Here is a 24,635-nt window from a genome sequence, read left to right on the forward strand (position 1 = left end):
CTAATTTATAATAATTTTTGGTTTTAGAGCCAAACAATATCATATGCTGAAAATAAGACAGCAAATAAATTTAATCAAAATATATTAACATGCCAAAGCTAGATTCTGGGATATTCTGGGTTAGAAGAGTAAGAGTTATTGTCCATACGCAAAATAGCACAATACCTCATCGCGTAGTGCTGTTTTTAATGCAAACAGGACGTTTCAACCCCAAACCAAATCAGTCCCTTTGCAAAAATCAGCGCCTGGACGTTTCAGCCCTTTTCCGCCAGACGTTTCGGCCCTTTTTTTATTACAGTTTTATTAAAGTATTAAAGGAATTTTTATTCTTGAAAACTTGAAAATTGTGGTTAAAAATTGTAGTATATTGATTGATTGATGGCATACAAACAATTAAGACACTTAAATCCACAATAAATAATACATTTTAGATCTATCGATATCCTAATTTAACAAGATATGTTTGTAAAAAAAGAATGCCCCCTATCAGCAGCCAATTAGTCATGTGATAAGGTTATTATGACTTCTGACCCAGTGATCAAACAATTAATAAGGGTTATCAAGTATCTACTGGTCATGACTTTAACCTTTGACCCCTTGACCCAAAACTCAATAGGGGTCATCTGCTGGTCACGACCAATCATCATACAAAGTTTGAAGTTCCTAGGCCTAAGCGTTTTTAGTTAATTGATCGGAAACCATTTTAACATACAAGGTCAATGTGACCTTGACCTTTGACCCCTTGACCCCAAAATCAATAGGTCATCTGCTGGTCATGACTAATCACCATACCATGTTTGAAGTTCCTAGGCCAAAGGGTTCTTAAGTTATTGATTTGAAAGCATTTTTACCTACAAGGTCAATGTGACCTTGCCCTTTGACCCCTTAACCCCAATATCAATAGGGGTCATCTACTGGACATGACCAATAATCATACCAAGTTTGAAGTTCCTAGGCCTAAGGGTTCTTTAGTTATTGATCGGAAACCGTTTTTACCTAAGAGGTCAATGTGACCTTGACCTTTGACCCCTTGACCCCAAAGTCAATAGGGGTCATCTACTGATCATGACCAATCACCATATCAAGTTTGAAGTCCCTAGGCATAAGGGTTCTTTCTTTATTGATCGGAAACCGTTTTTACCTACAAGGTCAATGTGACCTTGACCTTTGATCCCTTAACCCCAAAATCAATAGGGGTCATCTGCTGGTCATGACCAATCACCATACCAAGCTTGAAGTTCCTAGGTCTAAGGGTTCTTTCGTTATTGATCGGAAATGGTTTTTACCTACAAGGTCAATGTGACCTTGACCTTTGACCCATTAACCCCAAAATCAATAGGGGTTATCTGCTGGTCATGACCAATCACCATACCAAGTTTGAAGTTCCTAGGCCTAAGGGTTCTTTTGTTATTGATCAGAAACCGTTTTTACCCAAGAGGTCAATGTGACCTTGACCTTTGACCCCTTGACCCTAAAATCAATAGGGTTCATCTACTGATCATGACCAATCACCATACCAAGTTTGAAGTTCCTAAGCCTTAAAGTTCTTTAGTTATTGATCGGAAACCGTTTTTGCTTACAAGGTCAATGTGACCTTGACCTTTGACCCCTTGACCCCAAAATCAATAGGGATCATCTACTGATCATGACCAATCACCATATCAAGTTTGAAGTTCCTAGGCCTTAAGGTTCTTTAGTTATTGATCGGAAACCGTTTTTGCTTACAAGGTCAATGTGACCTTGACCTTTGACCCCTTGACCCCAAAATCAATAGGGGTCATCTACTGGTCATGACCAATCACCATACCAAGTTTGAAGTTCCTAGGCCTAAGGGTTCTTTAGTTATCACTCGGAAACCATTTGGTCTACGGACCGACGGACCGACGGACCGACAAGTGCAAAGCAATATACCCCCTTTTCTTCGAAATGGGGGCATAATTATTTAGATAATAAATGCTATTTTTTTTCAAGGTGTAATAATAAATAAACCCACTTGGCACTTAATCCTTAATTCATAAGACAGTTGACAAACTTCAAAAACTTTTTGATTAACAAAGTTAATTACAATTTCAATACCTCAATAATCATTTACTTTTGATCTCTATGTATCATTTAACAGCCATATTTAACAATTTAGATAAATGATTTTTAAGGTGTAACATATTAATTATTTATAGCTTATTGCTAGTTTTCGGTTAGTACAATCAAAGATTTTTTTAAAACTTTTGATTTGTTATAATTTCTTGATAATATTTTGAATTATTATTGTAACATTCTGATTGAAAATCTGTCACTTTTATTGTAAAAAAAATGTAATTTATAAAAATGTTTGCTTATAATCTATTTTTTTCACGATATATCACGATAGTACATGTATAATTTTTAACTGTGTTGTTTTGTATTTCTGAAACTCGTCACTTACTATATTTATTTAATAGTTGTTGATAATAAATATTTGTTTCATGTATTGTAATCGTATTGTTCTGTGTCTTGGTTTTAATTGTTCTAATTAGAATAATGCTTGTTGATAATAAGCAGATAAAAAATCTGTTTCAGTGTTCGTGTACTATGTTTATGTTTAGTTTAATAAAGTTTATGTTCTGTTTGTTTTGATTACTACTATTTTAGCCTCATTCAATTACAAAGTCATAATTTGATTATTCAATTAATTCTCTTATTCCTTTTATTCATTCATTTATTGAAATGCTATTAAAATTCTGGTGTAAAACACGTAAAAGTAAGACCTATTCTTAACTAAATATGGGGCCGATTTGGTAAAGGACCAAAACGTCCAGGGCTGAAACGTCTTGGGTAATTTGGGGCCGATATGTCTTGGGGCTGAAATGACTTGAAATCTTTTTAATACCGTACTATCACAGTATTGATCAGTTGGACTACAAATAAATCAACATATGCAAACAACAAAGACAGCAAATAAATTAACCAAACTTATTTGAATATTTTGTCAGAGAGAATTTTTTTTGTCTCTTACAGCGTGAAACAGGATTAACATAGCGGTATACAACATACACGTCATTGTGGCCTAGTTGGTATCCGAATTTGTAACCATCCGAAATTATGAATTTTGTCGAAAACATTAAACCACCCTATTCATTTAAATGTAATTATAAAAACTTACGCTAATATCCGCGTTAGTATTTCAAGGCATATGCATAATTTCAATTTGCGTTTTAAAATACATGTCATTGCAATATAAGCAAATACGAGACAATTAAATATCAATTGAGAACCGACAGGTGTCCTATATGAATAATTCATAATAAACGGAAATATATTTCCTATTTAATATGAATAATGAAATGAAGTTACATTTTGTTCAATACGCAGTTGATAAATAATAGTTAACATTAATTTCAGAATCAGAAATTTAATTCGCCCGCTCTGACTAAGGGAAACTATAAAATCCATAAATAATATTTCGTTTAAACAGACTGGGTCACGATATACATTTTCTGCTAATATTTATAATTGAAAACCAGTCAGGCTGCTGAAGCTGAGAGAAAATTTTCTGATGCACGGAAATGCTGGTATTTTGTTTTTTCACGGAGAAAAAATGTCTCAGGGTGATGTATATTCGCAAGTTCCTCCATTGCCACCAAGATTTAGATTACGTGACTTGATTTTAGGGGAAAATGGACCTGTGGATTCTGACAGGTATTCAAATTATATATTTCAAACATATTAAATTCGATATAATTTCATATAATATTGCTGATATAAACTAAACAGGTAAATGCAAAATGTTGTGTATGTGATATGCTATTTTTGTTCATATTTTTTAAAATTATTTTTATAGTAAAATTGCGTATAATTTAAGAAGCAATGACATTTATATGAATCACAGCATTTTAAAATGAATAGATCTACCTTATATTTAACATGTATTTGCAAAATGATGTCATATCCACATACTGCCAGTTTTCAATCACAACCACTTTTCAATCATCCCTAGAAATTCTTTATTTTTGACCTTATTTGTCATGTAACCAAATTGTAAGCACATCTTGCATTTGCCTTGACTACATTTATCAGCAGCAATGTCAATTATGGCGATAAAAAAGAAAATACCAGTATTTTAGTTCAAAATATGTAAAATGTGTGTTTTCCACTAATCCTTTATTTACCCAGTTAGAAATCGCAATAATTTTCGAAAAATAAATGATTTAAAGACTCAGTTTTTTGTCAGTCTGCAGAAATGGATATTTAGTTTGACAACTGTTTCAATATCATTAAGTCATAATGTATACTGCATTTTTCAAAAGCTATAATTTTAATATGAACATATTTTACCATACAATTCTTAATTGGAAGGTAATACGTCAGTAAAGTAACAGTCACTTAACCAAGGAAAAACATTCTCTCTGATAACTTTTCAGAAAGCTGTCACTAGAATGATGTGATATAGACCCTAAGATCCTAAAAATTTCACAAGAACAGGCTTTTTCTGTTATGCACATTGAGATGTACATCCATACCCCAATTGTGACAGCTTTACTACTGCAAATAGATATCAAGATTGAAAAATGTCATTATAAATAGGTTAAAATTGTTTATTACCATTTATCTGAAGTTGAGTTTGTCAAAATTTCTTCAAAATACATAACTGGTTATATTTTAACATTGTATGACAATTTTTATGTGGTACAGTTTATATTTTGTTAACTGATTGAAAAGTGGTTGTGAAATTTTGAAGAACAAGAAAATGGGTCAGTAATGATTTGTCCTCGATTCATAATAATAATTCAGGTAAAATTTTAAAAAGTTGTTGCATTTATTAGCTGAAATGATAATATTTGCAGAATTGTAAGAGAAATTTTATTTTTATAATTTCACTGTCAGTTATTATAGAAATATCTGTTAGCTGATCGGAAAGAGGCAGTACGGGGATACAATAATACATGTTTCTAACATGTACAGAGATTTTTTTGCTTATTTTATAGCCAATATTCAATCATATTCCCAGTTGAAAATAGTATATTATTTTCCCAATCCACAGGAAAGAATCCCAATTGAAAGTAACAAAATAGAAATATTGAATGAAAATTTATGAAATCTTTGAAAATAAGGTCTTCTTCACTTTCATGGTGCTTAACTGTTTGAAGATGCCATCCTAGACAGAGATCATTTGCATTCATTTAATCTCAGCTAAATTTAGTTCAAGATAGTATTTTTTCCCAATTTTTAACAAAAAAGTGCTGAAATTCTCAAATTCTATGGGTATGGGTCATGCTCCCAAAACCCTGGAAAAATATCCTGATATATATTAATCACCATTTTAAAAAAACTACACAGAGAATATAGTAAATAAGAATAACATAAATCATGCCCTGTAAGGGAAGTACAGACTTACTTAATACATAGAAACTAAGAATTTTAAGAGATATAGAGAAGGATGATGTAATATTGTTTACATGTTCATTTGAAGTTTGATTTTTCGTATTTTCTACAGATCTAAGTTGCTTTCATTTAGCAGTATGTAAAATTATGCAATATGTTTTGTTATGATGTTATTCTAAATACAGTTTTGTTTAAAAGTATTTATTAAGGAATGTATTTGAATGATTTTATATCCAGAGTATTGTAAGGGGCAATCAAAATATATAAGTAAAAGGTTTTGGGGGTTAGAAACTGTTGTTTTTACTTGTAAGGAATATACATAAATGTACACAGAGTATTCAGCTTATCTGAGCCAAGAGTATATGCTAACTAAAATAACAGATTTGGCCAGGTGTTAATTAAGAGGAATAATTTAATCTAGTATCTACAGGCTAAAAAACAACAACAGACTTTAAGTTTAAACCAATGAATTGGTTTGCCAGTCTATTAATAATGAAAATTCTGCTTACAATAGTATAAACACTACACTGATGTTGTTCATTTTTTAATAGATTTTATCAGAATTTGTACGATTATACAGAATTTGTGTTTAAATTATACGATTATACATGAGTATAATGCAAGGACTGGCCGTTTGACCCGACACTGTGTATGTCTGTGTTTAGGACAATGAAGTATCAATCACAATTTACATATGGTAGAATCATGTAGATCTTTATCTGAAAGCATTGATACTGATAACTTCTGCTATCCATTACTGCAGATACACTGATGAAAGCATGGTACTGATAAAAACACCTAAGGGCCAACTTTTAGAACGCTACTTTTAATTGTTTACACATTGCTTGACTGTAATTGTTTCACTCCACATTATTAAAGGCCCATAATGCCTCAGAGATGCTATTAATTTCATTTCTCATAAACCTTCTATTTTGTTAGTTTTCCCAAAATATTCTCATTTGCCTCATAGATGAACTATCTTTTACTCTTTTGGTGTGAATGAGTATTGTATATGGGAGTCAAAATACTACTTTGTTCACATTTTGCTACCTTAACTGAACATTCAGCGCATTTATTTACATCAGTTGTTAAACATCTTATATACATGTACTCTAAATCCATTATTAAAACAGTATAAAATACATATGTGACATTTCTAAAGAATTATAAAATATTTATTTCTAAGGCATAATGTGCCTTTATTATATTATATTTTCTTTTTTCATAATCTCCAGGTCTAACAGTATAGACCGAGTTACAATAATGTTATTTCATTTCATAAATAAAAACTGTACAATTTCAAATAATGGTATTAAAATACAGCAAGGTCTTGTCCAGGGTTGTATTACCAGAGGGCTTCATAGAATTTCAATAAGTGGAATGCATATTTCCAGATGGCGGTATAAGGATTTTACTTGTTTTCCACATAGAGTTATGATTACAAATTGTACATGATTTTTCAATTTCATTCTTCAAGTTTTTTTCCAACAAAAAATATACAAGTTGATATCAATTAATATTTATTTATTTCTTATTGAGTTTAGAGGGGTTTGATATTCTAGCCAAATCCCAGGTGTGTCACTGCCTTTTAACCCCTTCTTGACAACAAGGAAATGAATGAGAAATATTCAATACAAATTAATGTTTATTTTAGAGTCGGAAGAAAGCAAAAGCATTTTATCCTGTTCAGCTTTATTTATTGAAAATCTACTTTGTAAATAACATTATATGTGTTTTTGTTTTCCTTGCTTTTAACAGTTGAGACAGAAGTAAGACATCATTTAAGTCAGACTTGTTCAATTGCTTTTACAAAACAGGGTTTTATGAAAACTATAGCTACAATTGTAAATGCAGTGTTAAAATAGATAGGAATAGCATTTTATGAAGTGTGTTGTTCAAAATGATTGTATTATAGATAAAAGATAAAACACTTTTAGTAATTATATTTTTCAGTTTTAGGGAAATGTGTCTCTCTGAATTTGGAAAATTGCTTTTATTATCTCATGTAGAGGGAATTCTCAAAATGTTTTCATTCCGGTGTAAAAACAAACAAACAAACAAAAAACATTGGAAACAAACGAAATAACAAAACAAACATAGTAACAATGATCTTAACATAGTGAAATATTGATGACAATTTGAGAATAGGGAGTAATTTCCCCTTCATATCTGATTGATCTTAAACATTCTGAGTTTCTTCAGTGGACCTCTTCCAGGATCTGTTTATGGAACTGTCCATTATCAAATTTAGGGTTAGATTTCTCAGATGTGCAAACTGGCATTGGGTATGTACATGTACTGGTGACAAACTTGAAAGGCTATATGGCTTAAAGTCACTCATGGTTCCAGCAGTTTAAATGTTAAGAATATTAGCTATATGCTTTCATTCTAAAATATTAGTTAAATTTTTGTTTAACATTTTAACTTCTTTTATCACACACCCGTGCCGTTTTTGCGACTCCGTAAATATGGTATTGCACGACCGTGCATATATTTTGACGTGACGTCATTAGCGTTATACAAACATAGTGTAAAGACGCGCTAAATGTTAGCGTTATACTATAGGCGCGTCAATGAAAAATGACTCTTATTTCACTTTAAACGGTCTTTATTTTGGGTATGTGATAAATAGAATATTAAATTCGTGTAAGTTCATTACTGAATTTATTGCACTCGTTGAATAATATGATATTATGCTCGCCAGAGGCTCGCATAATATAATTTTATTCAACTCGTGCAATAAATTCAGTATTGAACTTACACTCATTCAATATCCTCTATATATTTATCATTGTGACATTTTACATTTTATATTATCAAAGCATTTTTTAAGCGTGTCAAATATCAGATTATTGAAGGAGTTTACATGAGGTTTTATAATTAGGATTACATGTAGCTTGAATGTAGTATTTCAAAAAGAAAAATGTTTTATAATAATGCTGGTAAAACATCGGTTGCCAGAGGACCTACATTTGCTGAATGATAGCTGACTCATAACTTGGTGAATAAAGTAAAACACCGGAAATTTTTAAGTTTTTATTTTCGAAATTTTATGCCTTTCATATTGGGAAATGTTAGCTGTACTTTCAAAACTGGAGAAAAAAACACCACAAAACAAGTCTTATGCTACAATGTATATACACTAACTTGAATTCAGTACTTTTTCCCCATTAAGCTAGTGAACAGTTCAATATCGTGACATAAAACTTTAAATTCTCATTTCCATATAAAAAGAATGGATCGAGGATAAGGCCTAGTCATTAGAAAATTCCCAGGGTTCCCTGCTTGTCTCTTCCAATAAGGGAAGAAGTAATTAATTCTGTTCTAAGTGCTTTGATTTTTAGTCACTGATCAGCAAAATCTTCAGCAAATGTTGTTGATGTTTGGGGCTTTATCTAAGAGAAGTTTTTCTTGTAAAAAAAAGGACAAACATTTACATGTAGTTCATTTAAGTGGCAAGCCTCCAGATCAATCAGTAAGCAAATGTTGAAAGGAAAAAAAAAATTAAAAAGAATTTATGAATAGTTCATGAATCATGTAAATGTTTAACATTTTATCTTAAAAGCTGCATGCTTCCAGATGAGCCAAAAATATTTCAAAAAACTATAACTTGAGAAAAATGTTTGAAGATTTTAATAAAATGTAACAAAATTCAAGTGTTGTATGAGATTAATGACTGATTTAACAGTTACTTAACTCCATATTTTTACTGTGATGAAGTAAGGGCTATTTTGGCTTATTTTACCTGGTTTTTGGTTGTAAAAGCAGATTGAAATATGAAAATTACTATCTTTGTTCACTTCACAATGTATTATTTAAATACATTTTCAAATTTTTTATGAAAATTAGCATAGAAGCAATTGCTGCATTAAAAGACTTTTATATAAGGAATGTTTAACATCAAAAAGGACACAGTCTACTTTAATTGTTTAACATCAAAAAGGACACAGTCTACTTTATTTGTTTAACATCAAAAAGGACACAGTCTACTTTATTTGTTTAACATCAAAAAGGACACAGTCTACTTTAATTGTTTAACATCAAAAAGGACACAGTCTACTTTAATTGTTTAACATCAAAAAGGACACAGTCTACTTTAATTGTTTAACATCAAAAAGGACACAGTCTACTTTATTTGTTTAACATCAAAAAGGACACAGTCTACTTTAATTGTTTAACATCAAAAAGGACACAGTCTACTTTAATTGTTTAACATCAAAAAGGACACAGTCTACTTTATTTGTTTAACATCAAAAAGGACACAGTCTACTTTATTTGTTTAACATCAAAAAGGACTCAGTCTACTTCATTTCGTACTTTCTTCTCTGTTACAAATAGAATTATGACTGTTTGGGGAATGTTGAAGGTTATTTCTGCAGATTTATCATACATGTAGTAAGTGCTATATTTGTAATCTTGACAACATGTTTACTTCTCTAAGAAGGAAGATTTTAATGAAAAAAAAAAAAAAATCACCAAAATATGCTGCTTTAAAGTCTCATTCAAAACAGATCTCAATTGTAATTGTATTATAAAGTTAACTGCTATAAACAAGATTTTTTTTTTGTGGTATGGAGAAAAATATCCTGCATCAATTTCAGACAAAAACCACATCACAGTTAACCAATTACATTCATGTTTTGTCACTGTGTGTCAAGTTTTAATATTATTGAAATGATTTTCACTTGTTCCCACTGGACCAAACCCTTTGTGATTTAGGTATGATCACGGTTTTGTCTGGTGCATTCCGAAAATTTTATCGTAACTTCATATCATGTATCAGATTACGCAAAACTGTTGTACCTCAATGAATGTAATGAATATGAAACAGCAGTTTTGCATCGATCGTCTAACTTATGTTCCTAGTAATGGAAATGATGGAGTATCAGATAGTTCGATGCTATTATTTGTGTAGTTGAATAATTCATGCTGGTTTTTTTTGTAACAAGAGACTTTTCAATTATATTATGCAATAGACAGTACCTGTTTTTATTTATTTTGTCAACATTATTGAATCATGTTGACAATTTTTTTTTAATATTGGTAAGGAAACATTAAATGAGGCATGGTATGCCTTTAAACATTATCATTAACCATTATTTTTGCTCACTTAAGATCTGATGGTTACCTTGTATATATAAGGGAGAATCCCTGACTTCTTTGCAGAGTTGCTCATTTGGGTTTCCTGTTTTCATACTGTAATGGTTTACCAATTAGAGCCTTAAATAATGAATGAAGTTAAAGAGACCCTATATTAGGTACATATGTACTTAAAAATCAATTTTTGATGCAAATTGAAAATAATGGATTGTTAATTTAAAATCAATAAGCTGCTCTAGTTGTAAAACACGAGCATTGCATTTCAAAGCCTAGGAGACTTGGAAAGTAAATTGAATCACGGCTGTAAATGTTTACCTGATTATTTCATGTTTATCTTTAGCAGTCAAATTTTGCATAAGTGGATTTATTTCTATGTATTATCTGGTGGTGTCTTTTGTTATTTATTAAATTTGTGTTCCTGAATATATCTCGATTTGTAGACATCTTTTAACATTGGCCATTACAGTTGCTAATTAGGACACAAAAATGTGCAGCCACTGAGTCGAATCTGGAACAATCTCAGATAGCAGTTCCTAAACTCTACCAAACAAGCTAACACATGACCTTGACCCACTTACACATTCTCTCTCTTATATGTAAGAAGTCTGAAACAATAACAAACTCTCCCAAAATGGGTTTAGAGACTGGTTGTTCAATTGACCCATTAGAGCATATATGTAGTTATGTTAAAAAATACAGATATGAGGTAATTATATGTAAGAGAAATTATGGTTGAATTGTGCATTGGAATTGAAATATGATGATTTATATAACTCATCAGGTTGTAAGGAAATAATATAAGAAAACTAAAATAAATGAGACAAATACAAACTACAATACATACACATGTACAAAACGATATTACATTTATAAATATCAACATTATGAGAATTTCATTGAGACATACTAAAAATGTGACCTTGACCTACATTTGACCTTGACCCACATTTGACCTTGACCCACAAAATGTCACTTTAAGGTAGAATGTATATACACTGTAACATGTGTCATAAAACATTTTAACACCTAATAAATCTTAAAACCTAAATTTTAGAATAATTTTTTGTCAATGTTCTTTTTTCTTCTAAATCTTTATATTTATCTTTATCTGTTCTGATTATAAAATGTTATAAATCTGGTGAATTTTATAGAGATTTATGCCAGTTAATGACTTACCATTGATTTATTATGGCACTGAGATCTGATGTAGAATAAAGAGAGACTTTGTGCTACAATAGATAATTGTTCCAATTATTTCCCTAACATGTAATACCTTGATTGCATTAGCAGGAAATGATGAGATTGTACATGCTGGGTGGGGAATTTTTTATTTGTCAGTAAAATTGCCTGTATATTTATAATGCTGCTTTTCCTGTATTCAGTGTACTGTGGCCCGTACTGTGGCCCAGAGTTTAGGTACTGTGGCCCAGAGTTAAGGTACTGTGACCCAGAGTTAAGGTATTGTGGCCCACAGTTAAGGTACTGTGGCCCAGAGTTAAGGTATTGTTGCCCAGAGTTAAGGTACTGTGGCCCAGAGTTAAGGTACTGTGACCCAGAGTTAAGGTATTGTGACCCACAGTTAAGGTATTGTGGCCCAGAGTTAAGGTACTGTGGCCCAGAGTTAAGGTATTGTGGCCCAGAGTTAAGGTATTGTGGCCCAGAGTTAAGGTACTGTGGCCCAGAGTTAAGGTATTGTGGCCACAGTTAAGGTATTGTGGCCCAGAGTTAAGGTACTGTGGCCCAGAGTTAAGGTATTGTTGCCCAGAGTTAAGGTAATGTGGCCCAGAGTTAAGGTATTGTTGCCCAGAGTTAAGGTACTGTGACCCAGAGTTAAGGTATTGTGCCAGAGTTAAGGTACTGTGGCCCAGAGTTAAGGTATTGTTGCCAGAGTTAAGGTACTGTGGCCCAGAGTTAAGGTACTGTGGCCCAGAGTTAAGGTACTGTGGCCCAGAGTTAAGGTACTGTGGCCCAGAGTTAGGGTACTGGTGGCCCAGATTTAAGGTACTGTGACCCAGAGTTAAGGTATTGTAGCCCAGAGTTAAGGTACTATGGCCCAGAGTTAAGGTATTGTGGCCCAGAGTTAAGGTACTATGGTCCAGAGTTAAGGTACTGTGGCCAAGAGTTAAGGTACTGTGGCCCAGAGTTTAGGTTGCTGGCATTTCGCCATTGATGGGTTGACATTGAATTGTATCATAATAGTGATAGTAACCTTTTAAAGCATCCAGTTTAGCCAATAATGTGATGAAATTGCATAATTGAATTGCCCCACTTTGAATGAAACTGTCCATTCAATGTGTAAGGGATTTTATTATCAAAATACAAAAATTAAGCTACCAACAGTATAGAGCCAGGTCAGACTGCATGGAAGCAGATTGTCTTGATAATTTGACACAACAATTTTAAGAAAATAAAACTTGAAGAAGAATAAATTGAATTTGACCTTGACTCAAGAATGACCTTGAATTTGAAGGTCAAAATGTTTTTTAAACTGTTCGCTCTATCTTTATTATAAATGATCAGATTATAATCTTCAAACTTGGACACAGATGACCTTGTTAGGACATAATTTATCATATGACCTTGACATTAAATGTATGTACAGTGTATAAAGGTCATTCTATGTACACTGTATCAGATTAAAGAAAGGTTTTAATTTTTCCAATTAAAATTTTATAACATGATGAAATGCAAACTATAGAGCTTCAGATCACCTGAGGGTCTACAATTTCATCAAATTTTCAGATGCAATATATCACTACTAAGTCGGTATTTACACCTCCCATAAAAGAATGAAATAAGAAGAGCAAAGTCATAGGGCAAAATAAGATTGTCATTGGGGAATTCTTGCAACATATAATGTCAGGAAATTGTAAACAGCTTATAATAAAAATGATATCCGACTAAAGACCGCCATATCTTATAAAAAAAAACACTGAAAGCAGAATGATTTTTATAGAAATAATCTAATATAGTGCGAGAAATCAATATTATCTTTCCGTTTAATTTGATCCTAAGTTGTTTTATTTGAAGGAAAGGAATCCTTATTGGATATAAAGAAAGGACACCTCAGTGATACACAAGGTCTTAATAATGTTAAAGGCAAAATATCTTGGCGTTCAGAAAGTTGTACTGGAGCTTAAATTTCATGACCATAATCATAAGTTTTATGAGAGATTTCTTTCATTTTGTTTTTACCTATAGATTTTTTGGATATGTTGCATGACTGTGTAAACTCATTTAGTGTATTAATAAAAGATTTAGATATGAGTTAGCCCGGGAAAATGTTTTTATTCTTGTTGCCATTGACCATTGCAATTGTTGACATATATCTTTGTTGCCATGGACCTTTGTTGTAATGGATCCCTTATGTCAAGTTCTGTACAAGTGCAACCCTTGTTGCCATGGACTTGGTTGAAAATGGAATGCTAGTTGTCATGAAGCTTATTGTTGTCATGAACCATATTTGCCATGTTTTCTTGTTGTCATGGACCTTATTGTCATGGATCATTGATGTTCTAATTGACTCAAAATGTTATGGATGATGCATTGTTAAAATGTACCCTCGTTATTCATGTGAATCCTTGTTGTCATGGGTCCTTAATAAGATACAGTATATCCTTGTTGTTATGGAACTTGTTGTCTTTGGTCCTTTAAATGACATTTACTCTTGTTGTTATTGACCTTGTTGTCATGGATCCTTTATGTCATGGACCTTTGTTGTCTGGGCAATTTCAGTATCATAGTTTAAGACTAGGTATGAAGTAGCTATAAGTATAGTCTTGGAACACCACAGAAAAATAATGTGTAACATTGCTAAAACTGTTAACAACTCAGCCTATGGCTTAATTTCTTTATGGGTTAAAATGTGGACAATTAATTTTCTAAGGGGTCAAAGTTGACATGATCTTAAATTTGCTTAAAGGAATGTCAATTTATTGAAGTCAGCAATTTGTTACTATGATGGAGAACTTTTAAAATAAAGATGTCATGGTCCCTGATTTAATTTAGTTCCATTCTTAATTACTTTAGTTTATTAATCAATTTATATAACCTTATAATACACAAGTGGGTGCTCTTAACATTCACTTTATGGTTATTTTTGTCAATTTATGAATGTATTATTTATTGAGAACAATCTAACAAAAATTAATATGGGATCAATTCATTTTCAGTATTTTGCAAGGCTATTAGGAACTATAAGAGATGGTGGTATTTTGATTGTTATGGATGAAAAAAGTTTGGTTGTTTTTAAGAGGTTTTTGCTCTGGAGAGGTTTAATTTGTTGATTAGTTTTACTATGGAAAGAATTGAGACTCTTGTAAAGTTCAAGTTACTGTTCAGCAGAGGTCCATTCTCTACAGAAGTTGTATGCACTCTAAATCTCCAGATCAGACCCTGCATGTCACTGGACACCCCCATCAGTTTGTTTATTTGACAATTAAAACTTGTAACATTTTTTCATAAGTAAAATGTAAAATTCTACACTGACAGACCTCATTACAATATTATTTTCTTATTCAAGGGTTGAAGTCACCTTGATATACATAAAGCAGAAGTAGAGAACTATTCAGATTTATACATGAAAGATGTAGTTTCCTAAGAAAAATCAGAAATGCATTGCAAAAAACAGATGTTTTCTTAAAGTACCTTGTACTTTATGGCACCTTGTGGTATTCCTACAATGTAACATCAGGGACTGAAGCTTCCTCATATAAAACTGGAGTACTGTTTGATTTTATGAAGTAGACTAGAAAATGGCAAATATAAGTAGCAGTGGTGTCCCTTTAAAGTTTTTAACCCTTAGCGTCCCGGTGGCAACCGAGGAACTTTCCATCATTGCTACCAGTTGAATTAATGAACCTAGATCAGATGTTATTTCCATTATGCCGTCTGCTCATAATGTCTGCACTGTTTGTTATTCAGTAAATTACATATAATTGATAGCTAGTTAAAAAAAATTTGCCCCCATAAATATTGAACGGAATTGTCCAGATTGAAAAGTCCATTTTTGATATGAAGTATATGGCTTCATTAATTGACCTTAATAATAATAATAATTCAGGTGAAGGTAGGCTAGCTTAGTGTATGACATGCCTACATCATCAGTTAACAGGGTTCGTACAAAAAAAGTGCTTAAATTTGAGTCCCTTTCTTAAAAAGTGCTTACAAGTGATTTAATTTCGGCATTGTATGAGACTGTACGAACCCTGATGTATTCATACAATACAATAACGAAAGACTGTATGTACATCATCAATCAACATATATAGTCATATAATTCTTCAGATATAATATGCATAATTCGTTCATAGCGTTGGTTGCTTTACAATTTTAGAATTTTGAATTTGCAGATCCCTATAACAATGGACAAGTCCTATTTTTAGAGAGAAAACCTGAGTCCATTATGAAAACTCGGGGAGGGGGGAGGGTTAATTCACTTTTTCTGTTGTTGTAGTGTGTGATAGTTGATAAGATTATTGATGTTAAACAAGTATAAAACACTCTATTCCTGAGAATGTTTATTGTGTTGACAGACAAAGCTGTTAAATGTCCACCGGTTTTATTGGGAAACAGTAATTGGTTTTATTCCGGATAACAAAAGTGGAAAACCATAATTCACGCAATTGGCCCACTTACAGCGTAATGTGTCAATACTGTAATGTGATAATGTTAGAAACCCTTACCACGCTAAATATCTGAAATGGACGTGTCCATCTTCCACTCTGGACAAAACCATTAATGATTTTTAGGGAGAATATCAAAAGAAGTACTGACTGAATAGCCAAAAGTGCAGACGATGATCAGATGACACAGAATTAGTAATTTTAGTTAAATAAATAGTGTAACATTCCCTATCTTCTTTAAGGGCATTAAACCGTCTAAGTCAAGAATTCAGAAGGATTTCGCATAGTAGCCAAATCGTAGGGGGGTGGTGGATTATGACTTTATGCGACACCCCCGACCCTAACCACCCTTCCCCCTCTGGATTTTTGCATGGAGTGAGTTAGAAGGATGCTTTTCTCATTTTCTCCCCTATGAAAATTCAAGGATTTTTCGTTGTGATACATGGGTATTGATTGTCGTTTAAAATGTTGTTCTGTATTAATTGCAGTCTGTGGTCTCTTAATCATTTTCAAATTGCATTTCAGGGAATGAAAAAAAACCAGACAATTAAAATACAATTTAGAAATCAAAACATTATTTTGAATTTTTATTGTCTCTTGTTTGAACGCAACTTGTTTGAAATGGGATTTTGATGAAATATTAATTCCTGTAAGAAATTAATCACTACAAAGACTTTTCTCATTTCTTTATCGTTTATGAAATGTCAGGAAAAACACCGGGAAGAATTTTCCACAAAACAGTGTATTGATTTTTGAGGTTTTCAACAACAATCGTAAGTTTGATGCTGAGGTAGTTATGGATGCGTTACCGTGAGAATTCTTCGTTAGCATCTCAATTAAACTACAGGGGAGAAAATATTATTAATTCAATATTTCTGTGGAGACAATTGTTTTGATTAATTGATTGATTGATATGATATTACGATAACTTTGATAAGCCTTTTTAGGTCACAGTTAGGTTGGAGATACTTTAACAGTGCTTATTCATGCCATAACCTGTCGCTTATATTGCTGAAACAAGTATCAGATGTATGCTTGCACCAGAAAATAAAAAAATCTTAGTAAGACAGAAGATGGTAAACCTGCTGTCAGTTTGGTTTATGGGACTGTCCATTATCAAATTTAGGGATATTGGGTAAAATTTCAAGTTGATAAGCTATTTATAGAGCACAGATTGTACTTATATTGACTCCCTTTGTAATTTTTACTTTTCAATGGTTGTCTCTCTTTGATCATTTAACTTGCTTTTTTCACCATGGTTGTTTCCCTTTGATTAGATGTATTTCATTTGAAATTGTTCCTCTTTTTAACTTTTACTTGGGTTTTCTCCCTTTGATTATTTCCATTCCCTAATGCTATTCACCTATTGTGATTGTTATGTCTTTAAACTTAATTGTAATCAAACTTATTATGCCCCCATTTCGAAGAAAAGGGGGTATATTGCTTTGCACTTGTCTGTCCGTCGGTCCGTAGACCAAATGGTTTCCGAGTGATAACTAAAGAACCCTTAGGCCTAGGAACTTCAAACTTGGTATGGTGATTGGTCATGACCATTAGATGACCCCTATTGATTTTGGGGTCAAGGGGTCAAAGGTCAAGGTCACATTGACCTTGTAAGCAAAAACGGTTTCCGATCAATAACTAAAGAACCTTGAGGCCTAGGAACTTCAAACTTGGTATGGTGATTGGTCATGATCAGCAGATGACCCCTATTGATTTTGGGGTCAAGGGGTCAAAGGTCAAGGTCACATTGACCTTGTAAGCAAAAATGGTTTCCGATCAATAACTAAAGAACCTTAAGGCCTAGGAACTTCAAACTTTGTATGGTGATTGGTCATGATCAGTAGATGACCCCTATTGATTTTGGGGTCAAGGGGTCAAAGGTCAAGGTCACATTGACCTCTTGGGTAAAAACAGTTTCCGATCAATAACAAAAGAACCCTTAGGCCTAGGAACTTCAAACTTGGTATGGTGATTGGTCATGACCAGCAGATGACCCCTATATTGATTTTGGGGTCAAGGGGTCAAAGGTCAAGGGCACATTGACCTCTTAGGCAAAAACGGTTTCCGATCAATAACTCAAGAACCCTTAGGCCTAGGAACTTCAAACTTGGTATGGTGATTTGTCATGACCAGCAGATGACCCCTATTGATTTTGGTGTTAAGGGGTTAAAGGTCAAGGTCACATTGACCTTGTAGGTAAAAAAGCTTTCCGATCAATAACTTAAGAACCCTTAGGCCTAGGAACTTCAAACTTGGTATGGTGATTGGTCATGACCAGCAGATGACCTATTGATTTTGGGGTCAAGGGGTCAAAGGTCAAGCCACATTGACCTTGTAGGTAAAAAAGGTTTCCGATCAATTAACTAAAAACTATTAGGCCTAGGAACTTCAAACTTTGTATGATGATTGGTCGTGACCAGCAGATGACCCCTATTGAGTTTTTGGTCAAGGGGTCAAAGGTCAAGGTCACATTGACCTTGTAAGTAAAAACGGTTTCTGATCAATAACTTTAAGAACCCTTGGGGCCTAGGAACTTCAAACTTGGTATGGTGATTGTCATGACCAGCAGATTACCCCTATTGATTTTGGGATCAAGGGGTCAAAGGTCAAGGTAACATTGACCTTCTAAGTAAAAACGGTTTCTGATAAATAACTAAAGAACGCTTCGGCCTAGGAACTTCAAACTTGGCATGGTGATTGGTCATGACCAGCAGATGACCCCTATTGATTTTGGGGTCAAATGTCAAGGTCACATTGACCTTGTATGTTAAAACGGTTTCGGATTAATAATAAAAGAACCCTTAGGTCTAGGAACTTCAAACTTGGCCTGCTGGTGGCAACCGAGAAGCTTTCCATCATTGCTTCCAGTTGAATATAATGAACCTAGATCAGATGTTATTTCCATTATGCCGTCTGCTCATAATGTCTGCACTGTTTGTTATTCAGTAAATTACATATAATTGATAGCTAGTTAAAAAAAATTTGCCCCCATAAATATTGAACGGAATTGTCCAGATTGAAAAGTCCATTTTTGATATGAAGTATATGGCTTCATTAATTGACCTTAATAATAATAATTCAGGTGAAGGTAGGCTAGCTTAGTGTATGACATGCCTACATCATCAGTTAACAGGGTTCGTACAAAAAAAGTGCTTAAATTTGAGTTCCTTTATTAAAAAATGCTTAAATTTGAGTCCCTTTTTTAAAAAGTGCTTAAATTTGAGTCCCTTTCTTAAAAAGTGCTTAAATTTAAGTCCTTTTATTAAAAAGTGCTTAAATTTGAGTTCCTTTATTAAAAAATGCTTAAAAAGTGATTTAATTTAGGTTAGACATTTGATCATTTTGTACAAACCCTGATGTATTCATACAATACAATAACGAAAGACTGTATGTACATCATCAATCAACATAATATTAGTCATATAATTCTTCAGATATAATATGAATAATTCGTTCATAGCATTAGTTGCTTTACAATTTTAGAATTTAGAATTTGCAGATCCCTAAAGCTAACAATTAATGGACAAGTCCAATTTTTGAGAGAGGCCAGTCCATTATGAAAACTCCGGGGGGGGGGGGGGGGGGGGGGGGTTAATTCACTTTTTCTATTATTGTGTGTGTGATAGTTGATAAGATTTATTGATGTAAAACAAGTATAAAACATTCTATTCCTGAGAATGTTTATTGTGTTGACAGACAAAGCTGTTAAATGTCCACGGTTTATTGGGAAACAGTAATTGGGTTTTTTATTCCGGATAACAAAAGTGGAAAACCATAATTCACGCAATTGGCCCACTTACAGCGTAATATGTCAATACTGTAATGTGATAATGCTAAAACCTTACCACGCTAAATATCTGAAATGGACGTGTCCATCTTCCACTTCTTGGACAAAACCATTAATGATTTTTTAGGGAGAATATCAAAAGAAGTACTGACTGAATAGCCAAAAGTGCAGACGATGATCAGATGACACAGAATTAGTTTAATTTTAGTTAAATAAATTAGTGTTCTTTAAGGGCATTAAACCGTCTTAAATCAAGAAAATTCCAGAAGGAATTTCGCAAGTTAGCCAAATCGAAGGGGGGTGGGTTTGGATTATGACTGTATGCGACACCCCGGACCCTAACCACCCTTCCCCCTCTGGGATTTTTTGCATGGAGGTGAGTTAGAAGGATGCTTTTCTCCATTTTTCTCCCCTATGAAAATTTCAGGATTTTTCATTGTGATTTTACAATGGGTATTGATTGTCGTTTAAATGTTGTTCTGTTATTAATTGCAGTCTGTGGTCTTTTAAATCAATTTTTCAAAATTGCATTTCAGGGGGGAATGAAAAAAAAACCAAGACAATTTAAAAATACAAAATTTAGAAATCAAAAACATTTTTTTGAATTTTTATTGGTTCTTGGTATGAACGCAACTTGTTTGAAATGGGAATTTTGATGAAATTTATTAATTCCTGTAAGAAATTTAATCACTTACAAAGACTTTTCTCATTTCTTTATCGTTTTATGAAATGTTCAAGGAAAAAACACCGGGAAAGAATTTTTCCACAAAACAGTGTATTGAAATTTTTGAGGTTTTAAACAACAATCGTAAGTTTATTGCTAAGGTAGTTTTATGGGATGTGTTACCGTGGAGAATTTCTTCGTTAGCATCTCAATTAAACTATAGGGGAGAAAATATTATTAATCCAATATTTCTGTGGAGACAATTGTTTTGATTGATTGATTGATATGATATAATATTACGATAAGTCATTTTTTGGTCACAGTTAGGTTAGGCGGTTCTTCACCAGTGATCGTTCATGTCACTGTTGCTGATATTGCTGAAACAAGTATCAGATGACTATGCTTGCATCAGCAAATTAAAAAAATCTCAATAAAATAGTAGATGGCACTAAACCCCTTAACCTGATGTCCGTTTCTTAAACAGGTTTGTTTTTGGGACTGTTCCGTTACCAATTTTAGGTATAACGAGATGAAAATTTCAAGTTGATAAGCTATTTATAGAGCACAGATGTACTTATATTGTCTCCCTTTGTAATTTTTACTTTTCAATGGTTGTCTCTCTTTGATCATTTAACTTGAGTTGTCTCCATTGGCTATTTTCACCATGGTTGTTTCCCTTTGATTAGATGTATTTCAATTGAAATTGTTCCTCTTTGTAACTTTTACTTGGGTTGTCTCCCTTTGATTATTTCCATTCCCTAATACTATTCACCTATTGATTGTTATGTCTTTAAACTTAATTGTAATCAAACTTATTGTTTTTTATTGAAAAGTACAATGTACAAACTCTTCAATGTCCAATGTAATTTATTTTTTCTCAAAAATAAGAAAAATAAAAGATTGACATAAAAAAGTAGTATGGGACTCAGAGTGTATTATCGACATACTTAACTTTACCTTTACGTCTGCATTGAATTTTATTGATGAATTTAATAATTAATATTTTGTGTGAAGCAGAACAAATTCAACTTATCATTACATATATTTTATTGAATGAGGTCAAAGATTTTTTTAACTTCAACGTATGCATTACCCAACATGACTCAATACTGAGAGTACATTGCGTCATCGGTATTTAAGAGTTGCGTGGATAATATCGAGTGAGATATATGTTGTATTCCCCTGGTCCCCACTCCCCCTATATAGTGACCTTTGAGAAAAAACAATAATCAGAACAATTAATGTCTGATTATAGGAGAAATGTGAGAACTGATTGAACAAAAGGTCAAGAGTTTACTGGAGTTTATATCTTGACTTAGTACTGATATTATCTTCAGGACATCTCAGCTACTGTAGTCAGTAATATAGCATCAGAGACTACAATATATGTAAGCATAAAAAAGATATAGTGAAGTACTACGACTATATCATTTGCACAGTGTAGGTTACCTGTAATTAATAAGTTGCTTTATAATATTGGTAATCATGCCCCATTGATAGCAACTTAAATTATTTTGTCATAGGACTGTTACACTGCTAACACTTTGTAATAAGTAAAAACTATGCACATTATGCATATTAGATTAGATATTTCATTAAGTAAATGTAAGACAATGCTTGCGGTGGGAAAGGTGACTACTTTAATATAAATGATTTATTTCACTGTCAAACCCTTTCCTAAATGCCAGGGTTGAATATTTCCATCTTTATGACCTGACAGCATGTAGCGGCACTTGAAAAGTAGTCCTTATGAAAAAGTAGTTCCAAGGGATAATCCAAATTAAGAATTATGTACCCTGATCAGCACTCTATAAGAGCCCCAAATTAAGGATTATGGACCCTGAGTAGCACTGTATAAGAGCAATCATATTGGTAATTTATCAAATAATGATATCTTGTAAGGAAAAACATCCACCATGTGACCAAAAGGTAGTAAAATTATGTATAATCATGTATAATACATTGTAAAAGTCAAAAGAGTTGGCTTCAGGGCTGTGACAATTGCGATGTTACTAAAATATGTCACCTTAGTGCTTTAAGGGGTTAAGTACTTCTAAATTTGATAGGAGTTAACGAGTTATTGCACTACAGGTGACGAAATACGGATCTTTCCAGTTTTATTAGAGTTTGATAAATCTTCAGTTGAAGATGAAAGGTTTTTGCCACAATATAATGTTAAATATTGTAGATGGACTGGTCCATGTGTCAAGCTGTACAAAACCATTCATCATTTTTAAGGGAAAAATTTCAAAATAAGTACTAACTGAATAGCAAACAGTGCAGATCAAGATCAGACGGACGGCAAAGAATTTGCCGTCTGATTTTGGTCTGCACTGGTAGCATTGGTAAAATCAGTAGCTGCCAGCTTAGACTGTTCGTTTTATTGTAAAAGGTACCCTCCTTAAGCAGCTTGTTGAATACACTCTGTTACCTAAGAAAGTGAATGGTAGTTGAACATGGAACATTTGGTAGTTGAACATGGAACATTCGGTAGTTGAAGCATGGAACATTCGGTAGTTGAACATGGAACATTCGGTAGTTGAACATGGAACATTTGGTAGTTGAACATGGAACATTCGGTTGTTGAACATGGAACATTCGGTTGTTGAACATGGAACATTCGGTAGTTGAACATGGAACATTCGGTAGTTGAACATGAACATTCGGTAGTTGAACATGGAACATTCGGTAGTTGAACATGGAACATTCGGTAGTTGAACATGGAACATTAGGTAGTTGAACAAGGAACATTCGGTAGTTGAACTTGGAATATTCGGTAGTTGAACATTGAACATCTGGTAGTTGAACATGGAACATCTGGTAGTTGAACATTGAACTCTGGTGTTGAAAATGGAAAAATTTGGTATTTTAAAATGGAAATTAGACTGATGCCAGGGAGGAAAGAGAAAGGATATTTTTTTAAAAATTTCCCAAAATTTTTGGGTTTTCTCTACATAAATAATATAGATCCCCGTTTTTGTTTATTTCCCCCATAAATTATGTACCAGTGACTTCTTCAATTATCTAAAGTATTAGGACTCCCTTGGGCAAATCAGATACAGGCAAGAAATCATCCATTATTCAAAATAACCCTGTAACAACATTATTGTAGTTGTTTTTATCTTAGAATGTTAAGATGTACCAAAGTGGTTTTCTCTTTTAAGGTTAACACAAATAATTGGAATATATTAACACCTAACTTAGATCAAGTTCAGACAAATTGGGCAAATGAATGTTAGGCAATTGATTGTTCGCACAAACAAACTGTCTCAGTGCAAAAGGAAAGAGCTGTAGAGGCTGTAGATTATAGTATGGTTTCCAAAAGAGGAACGTTTAAATAAAAGTACCAAAAAGATTATCATATATTGTCGAAATAAAAAGAATTTTTACTGTTTTGTGTTATTTTTTTCAGCTGAATTATCCATACTGATAGTTACCCTAAGTTGTTTAAATATGTAGAAAGTTTTGATAAATTCCATAGATTTATAATAAACTTCCATAGATTAATAATAAACTGATTTTATCTTGATAAGTTATCAAGTCATTTGTCTTCTTCTTTTTCAAAAATGGACGGGAGAGGGCATTCAAATAGAAGTTTCAAGATTTTCTAATTAGTGTCTCTGTATAGAAAACGATTGCTTCCAAATATTTTAGGTAAACAGACAAAAAAAGACAATGACCAAAGATCTGACCAAAGAACGGAGTGTTTTTGTTGTTTAGAGATAAGAGGAAACGTAATTGATAGAGAGGGCTTTGAATTATTTGCTTGCAGGCCATGATGACAGGCGAAAATAGCTGTTCATTTCGTTTTGAAGTCTGTAGGGAATTAAGGTTTTAACTTAAATAATCTTCCTGTGATTGAAGTTGTCCTTCTGGTGTCTGAAGAAAGATCTTGTTGTGACATATGTCATCTCCTGTATATATCGCCACAGTTACAAATGAGCAGTAGACTGGAATTTTTCATGTGCACTTTTATTTGGTTTATACAGAATTATCTTTGTGCGATTGTGTTGAAAGCTATAAGCTTATAGACACACTTTCAAATCCATTTCTGGAACCAACCCAAGTACTAACCATGTGACTGAGTGTTAAGTTTCTC

At 32.8% G+C, this 24,635-nt stretch overlaps 1 protein-coding gene across 2 annotated transcripts in view; it reads left to right on the forward strand.

Annotated features, from left to right (window-relative positions):
* LOC132736955 (potassium channel subfamily T member 2-like) overlaps positions 1–24,635 on the forward strand; it is a 50,852-nt gene that overhangs the window by 4,538 nt on the left and 21,679 nt on the right. Inside the window, exon 1 of one of the 2 annotated variants that reach the window (XM_060724187.1) lies at positions 3,452–3,675. The exons of the other annotated variant lie outside the window; for it this stretch is intronic. Coding sequence (XP_060580170.1) covers positions 3,533–3,675 — 143 coding nt within the window. The 5' untranslated portion in view covers positions 3,452–3,532. Of the gene's footprint in view, positions 1–3,451; positions 3,676–24,635 lie in introns of those variants that run through there. 2 annotated transcript variants of the gene reach the window in all.

This window comes from Ruditapes philippinarum, unplaced genomic scaffold (assembly GCF_026571515.1).
Source record: "Ruditapes philippinarum isolate M1 unplaced genomic scaffold, ASM2657151v2 ctg3063_1_1_1_1, whole genome shotgun sequence".
NCBI lineage: Eukaryota > Metazoa > Mollusca > Bivalvia > Venerida > Veneridae > Ruditapes > Ruditapes philippinarum.